Raw genomic sequence first — 18,310 nt, 5'->3', positions numbered from 1 at the left:
TGAGGTTATTCAACTTTTAACTCTATCTCTCTGGATTGTGTTTCCAGAATGGGACTAAATCAAGTATAAGCTTGTGGCTCTCCAAAACCAGGTGACATGATCTGGTGAAACTGAATGTGAAGTTAAAGATTTTTCTTCCTTAATACATTTTTGTTTGGTCTAAGTTATGTGGGAAGTTATTTAAAATCGTAATCTGTCTGATTTATTCCTTGGTCTTCTCTTGCCCTATAGTGGGCATAAAATACATATTAGATTGAAATATTGCTGTCAATTGGCAGCTCCACGGACAAGAGGGAACAACATTTTGACCTTCAAAATTAACTAGTTGTAAAGGGAATTAGCCTGCAAATGGTTCCAGCTGGGCTTAATTCAGAAACTAGAATATTAACATACAAATGATTATCAACATATGCAAAAATTAAATCTCCATCAGGATTTAGCCTTCCTAGTGAGCCTTCCAAAACTACCACCCTTTATTATTCAGGAGAGAAAGAGAACAGGAATACCACACTATGAGGGAAAACATCAATGAACCCTTCAAGCAGAATCTCAAGACTCAGTAATATGTGTCATGGCAGTAGGCTGCCCACATGCACATATTTTACTCACAGCTACCTGCTGTATTGCAACTGCATACCTGTCTCCCAATCCTGCAATGGAGACTATGCACAGAATCCCTGTGTTACACAGGAGCATTACAGTATAGAATGCATGCAAGCAGGAAAATCATGTTGTAATTGTATCAGTCTTCCTTTTTGTTTGAGTAGCTCTAGGAGAATGCCTTAATTATATACACAGAACTCAACTAGATAAGTCTATTCTGGAATCAATTCTTAGGGATTGTTTAGATAGGTCTAGCTTAGTCTGCAGCCATTGAGATGTTGGCAGCTGGTTTGTTTGTGTTTCCTGTGTTTGCTCTCTGCCAGCCTTTCATCCAAGCTGGAATTCAGCTCAAAACAATGGTCTTTTTACCTAAGGGGTTTAATGTCCAATAATCATCAAGCTGAATTTATCTCCAACCCCATGGACACTAAGATATGGGAGTCATGTAAATGCCAATCAATAATAAAATCATTAAACTTTGAGTAATACTGAATGAAATTGTTTGATGTCCAGAACAACCCCAACTGCTGTATGAGATGATCCAGCCTCAGGAACCAAGAATACAGCACCCAGTTGTGACTGTGATGTAGCAAAGAATGCACACTCCGAAGCTTACATCTGTGCAAGCATCACCTTCTGTAGGATTAGGATGGACATAATTTGCCAGCTTTTAAAACAAAAAAATCACAGTCCTTGACAACAGAATATAAATTTATAAGACAGAGGTTTCCTTTCTGCCAAATTCCACAAAGGAAAGTGACTGCTCAAGATACTGACTCATCTTTGGGAAGCACTGAGGCCCAAAGACTGTGTTTCCATGGCTCCTGTCTATTTCCTATGACTGGCTGAAGGGTCTGGAGGCATGCCATCAGACTTCTGTACAGGTCTACCTTTTCCTCTAGGATGTTAAAAATCCACCTATAGAGACATGTATTAGTGAATATAATAACAGTGTATGCTTTGAGCATGCATGCACATATCCAGTAGTAGCACTTACAGTTATAACTAGTACGTTAAGGTCAAAAGTATTTTCACATATTGAGATTTAATTTGTTTTTGTTACTCAAGTGAACATCAAATAATGCCCTGCCACTGCATATGGTTTCCATCTACAGGCAAATTTATATAGACCCTCCCTCCACTGCAGAAATGTGCAAACTATGAGAGCAAAATGGTGCTTAATATGGTTGGAGCCAGCTGACTGATTTACTCTTCCTTGTGAGCAATGTGCAGCTTTCTTCTCTTTCCCCCCACACAAGGCCACTGCTGCCCATTGTTGGTAATGTACTAAAGATGAGACTGTCAGCTAGCATAGATCCTCCTTTAACATATACATATCAAAACATTTTTAAATGAATGTTTTTAACAGAATTATACGTTTCCACAAAGCTGCCATTTATAACAGTTAAAGGAATTTTCTAGCATTACTTTTAGAATATCTTCTTTTAAAAAGAACAGGAAATACTGTAAAATAAAAGTTATGGGCAGGATCCTTTTCCTCTAGAGTGTAACTGTACACATAGCAGTTGATTGGCACAGAGCTCAGGTGAGCCTTGTTCCTTCCTTCCCCCAGACTAGACTCTGGTGTCAGCCATCATTTGCACAGAGAAGCCAATGCACAGCTTCCTTATGCCCGCCCACTCTCTTTACCTTAGGATCCTGCAAATGTCCTGCTTCACAAGTTAGTCTTGCTTTGAACCAACTTTGGTCAAATGGAAGGGAAGATATGCCAGTTCATTCCTACAAGGCGGGGAGCTCATGTGGAGCTAATAGACCTGTGTGAAGCTAAGGGCTGGCATTTGGCTCCAAAGCAAAGCAGGCTGCCTCCGCTGAATTGATTCAGTGTGAATTGAAAGGCTGGCTTATTTAGTTCTGCTTGGGCTGAATTAGATCTGCTTTGCTGTGGGCTGCTTTGGAAGTCCCAACCTCCTCTCCTGACCCCTTTACTTATGGGCAAGAAACAGGCAGCTGTGGTGATCAGGCCTCCATTTGAAAAGGACTGCTGGAACAGGTTTTTATTTTTTCTTCCTGCAGTCCTGGGAAAGGCACAAAGTCTTTTGGGAATAGTAGTCTTCTCCAAGGCCACAGCCTTCTACCTTGCCCAGGCCTTCAGAAAGAGGAAATAAAAACGTCTGCCAGCAATCTTATTCAAACTGAAATAAATATGTTATTTGTATGTTAAATAATAAATATCCATTACATAACATGGAACAGGACTTACAAAGCTGTAGTTACAAAGATCAAATGTATAAGTAATAAATAATTTCTGTTGGCTATAAATACTGAAGCATTGATATTCACCCTGGTGTGGCTTTATTGCTACATAGGTTTTTCTACAAGCAGATGCTGTCTTTGATACTGCCACTGAAGAAGACCAAAGATCGGTCAAAATGTGTTTGGCTAGGCAGAGACCCTTCTGGGATGATCTGCTTTGACAACTACAGCACAAATTTGATATGCTTCTTGGAGAATGGAACTAAATTTGGGATTATGAATGAATGCTTCGGAATCATAACTGGTTTTAACTGTGCATTTATGTTCCTTTTTATGTGATTTTTTGGTAAATTTCAAGTAGTGGTCTATGGCTATCCATAAAATTTTTACATAATGGGTATTTATTACTTATGTAATTTTAAAATTTAAATATATTGGTAACTTGCATATCTGGTTGGATTCTTTTGGGGTGATTGTTATTAAGTGGGAATCTAGTATTTATCTCCCCGATGGTTGCTGTTGGTTTGCACTAGCGAAATACCATCATTATGATGAGTGGAGTGTGTGAGAGATGAATATATACAAGTGCACAATACACTGCAAGAAACCCTGGAGGCAAAATGCATATCTGTGCATTCTGCACATAAGACTCACACTGCTCATCTGTCTGCCTCCCCTGCCCCCACATGACATCCCTGAGAGTAAAGGCTAGGCTACTCAGTTTCAGGGGTGGCTGGGCAGCTTGTTCTTATAATCACATCAATTACTTCAAGTGTAGCACTTTACTTTCTCCCAGAGGAATAAATAGTAACACGCACTATATGGGAGAAAGTAAAAGGTTGCACTCTGAGTCACCACTCGATGAGGATGAGACCTGGTCTCTGCACTTGGTGATCCCAGCTACTGGGAATTGAGCCTGCTCTAGTCTGTGCAGCCCATCCTGGAATCTGTAGATGTTATTAGTGTCCATTTCAGTGCCACCTTAAGCAGCCTTATTAGACATGTATGTGCTCAGCAGCTTGTCACAAATTTAATCATGTTAGCACCTCAAACTGCTTTGTCTCAGGGCTCATTTAAATTCTTATGCCACTTGCAATTTGCTCTTGGAAGCACCACCACCACCACCACCACCAAGGTTTCTGGGAAGGGGAATAAAGCCACATCTCCCTTAATGGAAAAGTTTACTTCTGTGTATCTGTTTTTGTGTCTCATTTTTTAATTGCTTTCTTCTATATGTTTTCCTTAAAATCCTCATTGAGGGAATAGCAAACTTTAGTATCGGAACAACCAGTATAACACCTAAAGACTCTGCACACAATCATGTGGAAGGGGAGCAGGCAGGGTCAAATTCACGCCCCCCCCCCCGCCCATGATCAGGGGAATGCTACTGGGAGCACGGTTAGGCTGCTCATGTGAATAGGCTTCCAGTCTATCTCATAGTGAACTAGTTAAAATTATTCTTAAATAATCTTTATATATATATTTCTCTAAGGCATACCAGTCACTAATCCATGCATGGCAACTCTATGTGTGGCAACTCTATCCCATGCGTGGCAACTCTTGTGAGAGTTCACGAGCAGCTGCCGATTAGCAACGGGGCTGGGCGGAAAGAAACTGCTGGCCAGGAGAATGACCAAGCATGCAAGGATAAGGCCGGCCGGCTGGCACAGAGAGGAAAAGCAGCAGCCAAGCTGGCCAGCCACCGGCCACGGAGATGCCATGGCCAGGCCGGCCACGGAGGAGAGGCGGCAGCCAGGCTGGCCATGGAGGAGAAGTGGTGGCCAGGCCGGCCGGCGAGGAGAAGCGGCAGTCACCGGGCAGGGAGAAGAAGTGGCAGCTAAGCTGGCTGGCTGCTGGCCACGGAGGAAAAGCGGCGGCCAGGCTGGCCGCGAAGCAGAAGCGGCGGCCAGGCTGGCCGGCCGCTGGCCATGGAGGGGAAGCAGCGGCCAGCCTGGCGGGAGAGATGGGGAGAGACAGGGAGAACTAGGGGCGCAGATGCTCTGCACCAAGTCAGCTAGTTCCATATAATCCATAGACATGTGAATTGTAGGTAGCCATGCTGATCCATTAGAAAAGAAAAGAAAATCCAAATTCCAAGTACACTAATATAGTGCACCTCCATTGCCCTTATTCTTCAACTTAAGCCTTTACATGCTGTTTTACCTCCTTTGTTAATCCTTTTCTAAGGTTCTTGCTTCTTCATCCATTTTCTACTTTATATTCCTATCAGTCAACTGCCTCTGGACTTTCTTCCCACTTAGCTCCCCAGTTTTCTGTTTCCCTGAGACTCTCAGTTCTATTTCTCCTCCCACCATCTTCCATAAACAGTATGCAGCTCTTCCTATCACTGGAGTCTGTCTGACATTTTCGCCAGAGCCTCTCTTTCGCTTTGGCCTCTCCTTTCTTCCCTAGATCATTGTCTTCACAGCTTCATCCTTTTTCTCTCTCAGCTGCACTCACTGCATACTGTGTCCTGTTTCTTCAGTCACCCTGCACTCTCCCTTAGTTCTCCACCTTCTTGGGTTCTCCTCTCCTGGCCACAGGTTATCTTCTTTTGGAATAAGACCTGTGGTTGGGGCCCCATTTGTGGGGCCCCAAAATGGTGCTTTTCCAAAATGGTGCTTTTCTGGAGATGGATGCTGCTTTTCCAGAGGGAATTTAACCCTTGCCCTGGGGCGCCTGTGCATTTGCTTTACTTGTCTCCACCCTGTCGTTGCATTAGGCAGTTTTTAAAAAGTGGTATTAGCAGTGTGTGTATGCAGCATGGTATGAGGAGATTCAACCCCTTCCTTTGTGCTGGGGTCTTGCCAGCTCTCCCTTTCTATCCTCTTGTTGCCTGCTCCATTGTAGCCCATGCAGGAGAAGGTATTGTGGCATCCTTGAGTCAGGTGGGGTGTGTGTGTGGTATGATGTGTTGACATCACATGGGTATCTCCCCATCACCATGTGTGGATTGGCTCCTGTCATGCTGGTGCATGGCTAGTGGAACTGTACCTTTCTGCCCCCCCCCAGCTCTTATTTCTTCTCCCATCTTATGCTGGAGTGGTATAGGATCCCAACTACATTATGCTGATATTAGGATGACACAACTGATATAACCAGAGCATAGGGTTGCCCAGCAAATAAATAAATATAAATATAAATATAAATATAAATCTCTCTCTCTCTCTCTCTCTCTCCCTCTCTCTCTCTCAACTAGATGTAGTGGAGATGTGCCCTCCTGAAGTTCAGAAGGCAAACAAGCAACAGCTTGGTTGGAAACATAAGCTAGCTTCAATTCCAATGCTACATTAGAATGCTTCCCTAAAAATTCCTTCCATCTAACACTACCCTTTGAGAACTCTTAAACTAAATTCTGCACGCTGGTGATTTATTTAAATTGATTCTAGGAAAAATCAGAGTGAGCCAATTTCCAAGCACTTCAACACTAACATATTTTCAAGCAGGATCTGGGCGGTCTAATTCACTTTAGGAAGCAGAGACCACTGGCAATTTGAAGGAAATAATGCTGAGGAACAAAGCGTTTCCAGGTTTGCTAAAGTCATGCAGACACACACAGTATGCCACTGCCACGCTGGACGAGGCAATTGGCCAAAACCAACCAATTCCTTTTCAAAGACAATTTCCAAAAGAGCTGTTAAAATTAGTAAATCCCTTTTGCAGATGAAATCAAAATACCATGGTCAAATGTTTAAAACTGTACTGCTTTCGGGTGCAGCATGAAGCCAAATAATCTAGGCCTGTTTTATTGTGAGCCATGCAAACCCAATGTGCAAAAAGAGTTTAGAATCAAAATATACACAGTTATATTAATATGACCTACAGCTCTCTAAAACTGATCGGCCAGTGCTGTGCTCTGTTCCACACTGCCAGCATACACGGGATTAGCTTTAGTATCTCAATTCCAAGGCTAAAGTATGATTGGTGTCCTTGCGCTGATGCTTGTTTTCTACCACTGTGTAGAGGTATAGGCACTTCTGAAACCTTGGTAAGAGTGAAACAGAGGAAGAGCCACCAGCTCCTTTGAATAATGGTGGAGCTTTGAGATCTAGCAGAGCAATGCAAATCTACATCAACCTCATCTACATGTACTGTAGTAATCACTGTTTATAATGGCTTTACTGTACATGGTTTTATTGTTCAAACTGACTGAAGTTACATTCACTTTGCAATGTACCTTCAACCTAGAGTATGGAGCAAGGTAGGGAAGAAATGCAACATAGGTTGTGGTGCAGGAGCAAGCATGACATGTCCCCTTAGCTAAGCAGGGTCCACCCTGGTTGCATATGAAAGGGAGACTAGAAGTGTGAGCACTGTAAGAGATTCCCCTCAGGGGATGGAGACACTCTGGGAAGAGTAGAAGGTTTCAAGTTCCCTCCCTGGCTTCTCCAAGATAGAACAAGATTAAAAAAAAATAAAAAATAGGACAAGATTTTTTTATTGAACCAACAAACTACCAAAGCATACAGTACATTGCCAAAGCACAATTATATACAAAGTGGTTGTTTGTACATGATATATCTACAAAGATTTACACACAAGGATTTGGAAACCCACAAGGTTATGAAGTATATGCAGGTAATACTGTAACTCGGGGGTGGGGGATTTCAAGGCACATCAGGTAAATGGGGGGGTTACGTCCAACGTCCATTTCCACAATTTGTCCCATTGCTGTTTAGAAGAGATACTCTTGTCTTTTTGCACATAACCATACAAACTTTTCCAGAAGAGATTTACTGTCTCATCTGCGTGAACCTCTTGGTCGCGTCTTCCCTCCCTATTCCTATGCAGGAGCATTGCATAAATGACATACAGGTTTACTAACCTGATTACGAGAAGGGGAATGTTCCAATTCCCTAGTATGAGGGCACCCGTTCTGTCCCGTTTCCTTGAAGGTTTCTTTCTGGGACCTCAAAAGGAGGTTCTATCGCTCAAACCCGAGGTTAGTTCTTCCCAAGTCTGTTTTTCCAAATCAGGCCACTCTAACAGCTTGCTTACTCCCTACCACACTCTTTTAAGAAATGTGAGTGGGTTTCCCTGAATGTTTTACCTAGCTTACTAGCTTTCTGTTTGCAAGTGATTTTAGGGCACTCTTGCTGGTCCTCTGGGAGCCATGGCTTAGAGAGATTCCTGCCTGCAACCTTGGAGAAGCCGCTGCCAGTCTGTGAAGACAATACTGAGCTAGATAGACCAATGGTCTGACTCAGTATATGGCAGCTTCCTATGTTCCTATGATTGCCAAGCAGAATATATTATTTGCAGCACTGCAAACTACAGCATGATCACCAATGCTAACAACAATTATTTAAGATTAGATTGCCAATAGGACAGACCTTATTTTACCATAAAGCACAATGTACTAGACAAAAGAACTGAAGAAACCTAGTTAAAGACGTGTGTGTGAGAGATAAACTCCTGCCCCAAACATACATACATACATATAGAAACAGTGGCTACCAATGCATGCCAATGATATGAGTAAGAGTTAAGACAAAATAAGAAAGTTATTATAGTTATAATAACTATAAATATAGTTATTTCTTTCAGTGTTTTTCTAAGCCCATCAAAGACATTTTATGACCCAATGGGAATCTACATCAAGTTCAGATCCAAACAACACATGTGAAGTGTATAACATCAATACAAGGTCACAGTGGTCAACTACAAGCTGCTTCTTTATTCTTGGACATAAAGTTTTGCTGAGAAAGATTATTGCCCAGTTATAGTCTACATGTGAAATCTTGACAAATAACCATGTCAGCCTATATTTCTATATTGACTGCAAATTGCTAGGCTTTTTTCAAATATATTGAGAACCTAAACTGTGTGCCTTTGAGGTGCCAAAGATTGAACCTATCCTTGCTAATGATGAGCATCTGCTCTTAGGAAGTAAACCTGAGAGCAAACTGCTGCTGTATCTAGACATTTAGTAGGCATTATTATACACAAAGATTGGAAATGGGTAGGAAAAAAATAAAATGATGAGGAAAAACAAAACAAAGATCTGCAAGTGCAAAACTCAAAAGCCAATCTACCGGAAGCAGGCCAGTAAATGTTCAAACTTCCTTATCCAGAATGAAATATTTGTTTATCTAGTGTTGTACCTTCAGGAAGTAATACTAACAGGATGGCAAAAGATTTGCTTCATACATGTAACTGCCATCTGGATATTATGAAATATAATTTTAAAAAAACTTTTCCCTAATAGACATGAATTCAAAACATACCCAAGAAATTATTTTCAAACTATGAGGTTACGTTCACTAAGGTTGCCACCTCTTTTTTCCTGACATGACTCCTTTAAGGGCTGCTTGGCAAGCAAAATGTCAGTGTGTGAAGTGTTTCTCTGAGTTCAGATGCAGTGACAGAAAAAGCTTGTTGCTGAATTTCTGCTTGTCATGCAACTGTTAAAGGCACAGGAATTTTCAAACCAAAAAGAATTGGCAACCCTGTATTCACTGAACAACTATTTTGCCTTAATAAGCTTAAGAAGCCAATCTCCTGCTGAGTAAAGAGACACCTTTTTAAAGTGGTGATTCTCTTTATTTAGCAGGAGGAGAGCAACTGGCCCTATCCATCTCCAGCACAGCATCCCTCCAGTGGCTATTGCTGGTGTCTATCTTGTTTCTTTTTTTAAGATTGTGAGCCCTTTGGGGACAGGGAGCCATTTCATTTATTTATTTATATCTATGTAAACCACTTTAGGAACTTCTGTTGAAAATATATATAAATATATAAATATTCATTGTATTCATATTATTGGTTTAATCAATCTTTTATCTTTCTTCTTTGGTTTAAAGAAACGCTTGTCACTCAAGCTCTCATTAGAAGAGGATCTAGGTGACAAGGAGTAGATTCTTCTTTAAAGAAGGCTCTGTATAATGCCTACTACATTCTCACTCTCTTTTAAAAAGAAGTCCATATTGCTACGCTGGAACTGCTTTTCTGAACAATCAATTGATATTGAAGTGAACACTGCCACAGAATGGCTTGTTTTACCCCTTCTCAGGATTCATCTGTCTACCACACATAAATGAATTCATATAGATGATCATTTTATCACACATCTTCATCGGATGTGTGGTAATTCCTCCTTACCCATTGGAAGGCTAATACAAATCATCACAAATCACCTCAGAACAGTTTGGAGAGTAACAGTTCAATTACCACTTCATTCTAGAAAGACAGCATTGGTGAACCCTAGATACCTTCACAAAATGTCAGTGCACAAAAGCCTCTTTATAAGGAAACAAGTGAGCAGGATACTGCTACGTAGAGCACCGAAAAGTTATAGAAGTAAGGCATGCAATCTTGAATAACCCTGACAAGACCTAATACTGCTGCCTATACGAACACGAATGCAGCCTAAGAAATAAAATAAATAGTTTTTGAGCTATCATGAAGATAACTGGATGTGGCAAACATGGAGAGGTGGCATCCTTTAAGATTGGCAGGGACAAATGCAGTTTCTGTCAACAACTTCAATGGTTTTTTAATACAGTTAACAGACACTTTTTGATTATGTAATTATTTTAAATAGCCTCAGTGAATAAAAAAGGAGGTGTACCTCCATGTATACCAAAACAAGGGTCCCTAATTCAGTGAAAAAGTGACCCACAATTGTGATAACTTTTTCCAGAACCCTTTAGCTTGACTTACTTCATTTAATACTTGAGCCTATAGTCAAAATAAACAACCTGAGAAAAGGTGGACAATCCATCAATATGACAACCAAACCTATGTTGTTGGAGGAACTCTTGCTGAAATCAATAGAAAGATTCCTTTTTATAATAAAGAGAAGCTTTTTCATTGCCAGTGAATGAAGCACATTGGGCAATAGCTGATGTTAAGCAAATTATGTTCATCAGAGCGCTTTCCAGAATAGCTGCTCAACAGCATCAAAATGCTTCCATTCAGGCAAATCGCTTTCAAAATGTAGACAGCAGGAGGAGCAGTCTCACGAACACTAACAATCCCCCCAAACCAGCAACTTCTTTACACCGGATACACGGCGTCATAGCGCTATATTGCAGCAATTAAATTCAAAACAAGGCATTGGAAATCTGAACGGCACCCTGCTGTCAGAGTAGGGACTGCGGAGTCACAACACAGGAAGTGTGGAAGCACAATTCAGAGATTCGTCGTGACTCCGTTGCAGGGTGTAATCTGGAAAGTGCCCAGAAGACATTAATTTGTTTTTTTTACAAAAGAATTGTCATAATAATTCTTAAAGAAAATAAAAATGCAGCACAAATAAGCACCACCAGCATCAAGTCAGATCAATTTATGAAGAAAGGATAGAATCTGCAACTCAAAGAACAGTGAACAAAGTTTTCTGTAACAGTTCAATAAACGTTACATGAAAGAAGAGAACACTTCTGGTGTCATACAGAGGAAATAGAAGCACACTCAGCAGTACAATTGTAATTTGCTTCCTTAAACTTAATATTAATTTTCAAAGCATGTGTAAGTTTTTCCAAGAATCAGAACTCAGTTACAAAACTGCAGAAAAATACATTGGATCAAAGGAATGTTTTTGCTATAGAATTTACTTACTTCTTATAGCAGGGCTGCTCGATTTCAGCCCTCCTGCAGCTGTTGGCCTACAACTTCCATTATCCCTGACTATTGGCCACTGTGGCTGGGATTTATGGGAATTGTAGTTCAAAAACAGCTGGGAGCCCAAAGTTGAGCAGGCCTGTCTTATAGCAATGTATCTAGTCCAGGGCTGCTCAACTTCGGCCCTCTTGCAGATGTTGGCCCACAATCCCCATAATCCCTGGCAGTGTTCCATCTAACAGGAATTTGCAGATGTCATTGACTACAATTCCCAGAATCCCCAGCCAAAAGCCATTGCAGCTGGGGATGCTGGGAGTTGTAGTCAACATCTGGGAATCTCTGTTTGATCCCTGGCTACTGGACACTGTGGCTGGGGATTATGGGAGTTATAGTCCAAAAATTCTTGGGGGCCAAAGTTAAGCAGGCCTGATCTAGTTGTATCTAAAAGTCAAGTAGATTTTGTTACTTACTGTTATATTTAATTTTGTATTATCTTATTTGTACATGCAGAACAATTCTGTATCAATTTAAAGCTCATAGGAAATATACAATGGCCCTGGAATCCTTTGGTAACAAATAAATAAATGTCTTCCTGTAAATTAACTCTCAGAAAAACAAAACTTGTTCAAAAGCAGTATTATATCTCTGTGGCATCTTCAAAAGTGAAACATGTTTTGTATTAAGGGTTGTAGTGATAGTCAGGCTTGAGGAAGGACTAGGCTTCAATCAGAGTAACTGCTTGGAGGGTGGGCTTCTCCAAATAAGGAAGAAAGCCCAGGAGAACCAAATCCCTGTGGCCCAATCCAGAGTGAGGGGCAGGGTTTACTGGACAGCAGCCTATAGAGGAATAGTGGAGAGAATCCAGTTCTTCTCTGCAGGCCCTGAAGTGAGGTGTGATCAGCAACCACTGTAGGAAAAAGGGAGACTAACAACCTTGGGCCGAGAATCAACTGAAAGGTCCTTACCTGGAAGTAAATAGGAAGGATAGGGACCAGTTTAGCTAAACACATCAGAGAATTTATTTTTGTTTAAGTGCTTGGATCTGACTGCATGGTTCTTGCAGTTCCTGGGGATGGGGTTACTTGAATGGAGGCAAGCGATTATTGATACCTCTATAGTTTTCTTTATCAACCAATTATTAATAAATCCTTGTTGTTGTTAAGGAGTATCCCTCCTTACTGGGTCTCCGCAGTCACATGCTCTTGAAGGCCTGCCAGCTCAAGCCTTTCTTGTAGTGAGGGGTTTTCCATGCCCATATGAATCTGCCAGGCCCCTTCGCTCATCGCCTCAGGCCCTGCTCATAGCCCCGCCATTAACAGAGATCTGGTTGGCAGGGACTAGAGACAGGGCCTTTTCGGTTGTGGCCCCTCAGCTTTGGAACACCCTCCTTGAAGAGCTTCACCATGCTCCCTCCCTCAGTGTTTTTAAAAAACAACTTAAAACACACTTTTTTTAAGGAGGCTGTTTAATGCTCCATTTTTTGTTATATCTGGTGAGTTTTTTTAGATTTTATAACTTTCAGTTTTTAGCTTTTAAAAATAATTTTTAATTTGAATCTAATAATGATTGTGGTTTTTAACCATTTAACTTGTTTGTTCAACTTGGTTAGTTGTATTACTTTTATTGTCTTGTATCTATTTTCTATTTTATTGTTGTAAGCTGCCCCGAGCAGTAGTGCGCTGGAGGGGCGGGGTATAAATACTTTAAATAAATAAAATAATTAATAAATAACTTTATTCTCCCAGAATATTCCCTTGGAAGGGTGAATCTGCTCATATTAAAAAGTAGATGGTGACAGCCTCCCAGGACTCCTCACAGCTAGAGGAGGGATTTTGTATTCCCCCTGCCCCTTTTGATCATCACAAGGGCTCATAAGCTTTTTAAATGTAGATTATCTTTCAAACAGGTTTCTCATTAGTAGTAAAAAAAACCCCTAAATTTAAAACACATACATGCATTTCTCATACATATATCTAAAGAAAATAATTTAGAAAAAATTGAAAGTTAATAATTGGGCCCTATAGGTCATTAAGGGTCTGGGTGGGTTTTTCCTCTGCACCATACTGGACATCTATCACTTTTTCTAAATTTCGAAGGGTCTTTTCTAGAGCTTGCTTAAATGCTTTTCTGTCAGCTATGCTCAGTGGGAGGTTCCAACATCTACCTATGGAAGCCCAGCTTTGCCATTGTAGTTCTGGCGAAATTGAAACCATTGCTCATATTTTATTGCATTGTAGGTTTTATCGGGATATTAGGCATTGTTTGATTTTTCCCTTGTTAATTGGGTTCCCTGGACATCTAGATGATTTTTTAGTCAAATTTTTACTTATGGGTAATGATGCTTCCACTTCTTACATTCTAGTGAAACTCTGCTATGTAGCCATCAGGGTGCATAGCTCCCTGATTGGCTCCAAGGGGAGCTCAGACTGCGTATGAGACTGTTGCACTGATGTTGTTACATTTGGTATTCCCTTAACTGACATTGTTCTGTGACTTGTTCTTTTATTACTGTAATTCTTGGTTTTATCGCTGGTCAATGGCGGTAAATAAAATCTGATCTGAAAGTTAATAACAACTTTAAAGTCCAATGAAAAATAGATTCAGGTTGAAGGTAGAGTTCACTAGATATAACCAGCTCCTAGTTCCAAGCTCACAAATACCTATTGACAAGACAGTAGCCACAAATCTGCCATTTAGACACATCATGAAGCAAAGACAGAGTTTCCAGCTCTGGGCTTGCCCTGTAAAGTTGATGTAGGTACCTGGGAACATCTGCAGTGGACAGTGGGAATGTGGATGCTTAACCCTTTCCCTTTTTAGATTGTGAGCCCTTTGGGGAAAGGGAGCCATCTTATTTATTTATTATTTCTCTGTGTAAACCTCCCTGAGCCATTTTTGGAAGGGCGGTACAGAAATTGAATTATTATTATTATTATTATTATTATTATTATTATTATTAATAATAATAATAATAATCCCTAAACCTCCCTTGGCTCAAACTCACTGTATACAATCTAGCAGCCAACACTTGCTAATTGGACAAAGAGGCACCTTTTAAAGTGGTGGCTCTCTTATAATTAGCAGGGAGACATCAAATGTTCCTATTCAATCCAGCATAGCATCCCAATGAGTGTTGCTGGTGTCTTTTGTTTTTCTTTAGACTGTGAGCCTCTTTGGGACAGGAAACCATTTTCTCACTAATTTGTTATATAAACTACTTTGTCAGGCATCCACAAATCCACTTGCCAACTTACCTGAGGTAAGTGGGATAGATAGATAAACTTTATTATGATCGTAGATCATACAGAGGTAAGTGGGACACCCAGCACCACACAGATCTCTTCTACAGAGGTCTTGTCTTCACTGCCATTTTCAACAAGCTAAAGAATAGGGACATGTTGGCAGGTATGCCATTGTCTCTTACCATCTCCCAGTGCAAATGAGAAGACCCACTTGTCTTCTAAGTGTCTGCATGTGTGCATGAGAACTTGGGGGAAATTGAGGACAGGTGGCAACCACACATATTGGCTGGCCAAGCCAACCTTTGTGGGCTCCAGTACTTAGTGAACTTTTTGCCAAAAAGTAGATCATAAATATTCTTAATAATAACAATAAATATAAGACAGATAGAGAAAGGGGAATGGCACAGGAAGAATAATGAGTCCAAGAAAGATTAATGGGGTGTAGTTCAGTAATAAAGCACCTGCTTTGCATGCAAAAGGTATCAGATTCAATCCTCAGCATCTCCAAGTAAGGCTGGAAAAGACCTTTGTCTGAAATAATTCATATAATGCTGGCTAGTGTAGACAATCTTGAGCTAGATGGGCCAGTGGTCTGACTCAGAATAGGAAAGATTGTGCCATCGAGTCAGTGTCAACTCCTAGTGATCACATTCCATGTGATTTTCTTGGTAGAATACAGGAGTGGTTTGCCAGTGCCTCCTCCTGCACAGTATGAGATGATGCCTTTCAGCACCTCCCTATATCGCTGCTGCCCAATATAGGTAACTACAAATGTATTTACTAGGCACAGTCTGGGAAGCACACCAGCGGGGATTTGAACTAACAGCAGCTCTTGCACTCTAGGCAGGCTGCTTCCCAGCTGCGCCACCACAGCTGATGACAAGATAGGTTCAAATATATTTCCCTCTCCTATTTCTAATTCTACTGGAATATTATCTTGCCTCTGCATTACCTTGACAAGCTCAGGTTTGATAACACCCATTTGCCAAGGTAACATGTAGTTTCTACCTTAGACACACAACCTGGAGAAACTTCCAAGGCACCACGAGCTAAAAAGTCCTTCTCCGAGTCCTTAGTGAGAGGCAAAATTATTTTCTGATGTATTGACTAAAATGTTCACACAAGTCTGAACATATTGGAATCCATTTCACCTTAATTATCATGGATGAACATGTTCAGTAACCAACTGCAGGATATATAATATGTTGAAGCATCTTTACTATCTCCTGATGGTCCTGCACTCCCTTTGTTCTGATGTCACAGTGGAAATTGCAGGGGGGAAATGCTAATGCCTCGCTTGTTGCCATTTGCTTCAGAACATAAGAACAGCCCTGCTGGATCAGGCCCAAGGTCCTTCTAGTCCAGCATCCTGTTTCTCACAGTGACCTACCAGATGCATCTGGGGAGCCCACATGCAGGAGATGAACGCATGCCCCTCTCCAGCGTGTTGGCCAAATGATTTCTGCGCCTTTCACTAAAAACAGACAAATGGCATGTGCTAGTTGTGCATATGATGATGATAATATATTCTAAAACCACTGAAACAGGGATGTAAATAAATAAAATTACAAATCTCTGTTTTTATGACATTCTTGCTCTAGCGTGTATGAAGGTCCACAAGTAGCAATTTCAGAGAAACTATACATTTTTTTAAAATGATGAACAATTTCCCAGCAAGCCCTATCTTCTACATTTACCCGTGAAAGCCTATAACATGTAATAATGCTGATGATACAATTACCTAACCCTGAACTGAAATATCCACAATTTCTACTATCAATTTTTCTTCCTTTTGTTCTTGGAAATGTGACTTGGATTCGTGTTCAGATGAGCTCAACCTGTTCTATTTGCAGACACAGTTAAACAACAAAAGACAGCATCTTCGGGGGCGGGGAAAAGCTATGTTTGCGTTGCCCTGCTTCTCTTCCTCGTGCGAATAAAGTTTTCCTTCCTAGCTCCTCCCCTTCCATAGCTAGGCATGCACCGTTCTGTGCAACCGCTTAAAGAAAAAGGACATTTCCCTTTTGCCAAGGTCGTCTCTTGATGTTGCCGGCGGGGAGGTGATCTAGGAAGGAAGACCAACGCGCTGGAGTCCAGAGTGCGGAACTGCAAGAGCAGCGCAGGAACAGCGGGGCGTGTGCTTCATCTTTGCCGCTGCCGGCAGCCAGCAGCGCGTGGTGAAGGAGCGCAGCCAGTTTCCCAGGTGCACCCGCCGCAGGAAGAGGCAGCTTGAAGGATGGGAGCACACAGTGCAAGGCGGACCAGGCGGGGGTGGGGGGAGAGGCAGCAGAGGGAACTTACCAGATTAATGAATGTCAGGAATTTCCAGCTGCCTCCATAGGTTTGATGCGCTGGCATGTCAATGGCCTTGTAATTGCACAGGATGGAGAAATACGAGAGGAGGATGGCGACTCTCAGCACCTGACAGGGCACGAGCGCCATGTTGCTACTTTATAACTTAGGCCTGCCTAGCTCGGAATGATGCCGGCGGCTTCGAGGCCACGGGGACGCGCTTTCCTGCCTTGAATGTGGCGCGCGTGTGTCTTCCTGCGGACCTCTAAACAGAAGAGCGGGCTGGCGCGAGGCGCGCACCTGCAAAGCTCCGGGTTCTCTACAGAGCTGGAGAAAGAATAGAAGCAAGGGCATAGACTTAAATAGAAAGACTCACACAGCATGCCTAGCTTTCGGGTTTAGTCTGGGCACCATCGTTGGTCTTCCCTCGTCATAGAAGGGAGAGCTGTCCAAAGAAACATATGGAGAAACCCGGGATTTTAGCATAGCTGTGTCTGGGCAGCAGCGTCTCCACACACGCACAATAAAAGATAGTATTGAGCCAGGGGTTTATGTTCTTTATATCTCAGGTCTGTCTTCGTAAGAACTCCCCCCCCTTTTGTTTTTTTTACTAGTTAAAGCAGTTTAAAGCCTAAGACGTCTAAATGCAAGGCAGTGGAACTCAAAGATTCTGCATTTGGGCACTGAGTTTGGGCTGGGACGGTTTTGAGACGTCAGTTCAAGAAGTAGATTGACCTTTGCTGCAATGAGAGGTGTTTTGCGGGGGAGAATTTTGTCTGGAAACTTCAACCAGCTTCTGCCACACCTCTGATCTGCACTGTTAACAGTGGCGTGCTAGGGCTACCACAAACCACTCTCTTAGTCACAGCCTCCTCACCTCCTCGTGGTATGGACAATATTGGCACTGACCGGGGAATTTTTCTGTTTAAAACAGCATTTATCCCATCACCGCACACACACATTCTTTACATAAAATGAGATGAAAGAGCATGAAACACCTGTCTTTGTTGTCTCCTTGGTTTCTGGGGAAACATGCATGAGATACTTACAGCTGTGCTTGGATTCTGAATTTCTCTATTCTAAGAACAACTCTAGGTTCCGAACTTTTATAAGCAGACAATTGAAATGTCACTCTAGTTTTTACCGCCTATCTCTATAAGCAAGGGGACACATGGTTTCCATGCCGGACTTCCGGGTTCTTTTCCCAACAAGCCCTGGTAGTCTCCCGCTGGTGGTGGTGGTATAGCGACCACTGAACACGGGAGACAATATAGAAATGCGGTAGATTGGCAGCATTAGTATTATGTTATTATCCTCAGCTTACCTCCATCCTGCCACCCGTAGAAATAAAGCTAAAGCTCACAGTTTCAAATCCAGATTCTCTCACGTTGGACGAGAGA

The 18,310-nt window shown here is 41.7% G+C and overlaps 1 protein-coding gene across 13 annotated transcripts in view; it reads right to left on the bottom strand.

Annotated features, from left to right (window-relative positions):
- Positions 1-17,977, bottom strand: part of AIG1 (androgen induced 1) — a 133,376-nt gene extending 115,399 nt beyond the window's left edge. For 3 of the 13 annotated variants that reach the window (XR_008315099.1, XR_008315102.1, XM_053290263.1), the window contains exon 1: positions 16,920-17,256. Coding sequence is in view for 11 of the 13 variants with exons in the window: in XM_053290263.1 (XP_053146238.1) it covers positions 16,920-17,060 (141 nt within the window). In the remaining 2 variants the exon portion in view is untranslated. Of the gene's footprint in view, positions 1-16,007; positions 16,093-16,919; positions 17,262-17,959 lie in introns of those variants that run through there. The other 10 variants (XM_053290283.1, XM_053290241.1, XM_053290250.1 and 7 more) reach the window with 6 other exon arrangements.
- Between the last annotated feature and the right edge of the window lie 333 nt (positions 17,978-18,310).

This window comes from Hemicordylus capensis, chromosome 1, assembly GCF_027244095.1.
Source record: "Hemicordylus capensis ecotype Gifberg chromosome 1, rHemCap1.1.pri, whole genome shotgun sequence".
In the NCBI taxonomy this organism is placed as follows: Eukaryota; Metazoa; Chordata; class Lepidosauria; order Squamata; family Cordylidae; genus Hemicordylus; species Hemicordylus capensis.
The sequence above is the reverse complement of the archived record's forward strand: the minus strand, read 5'-3'. Positions and strand labels throughout refer to the sequence as shown.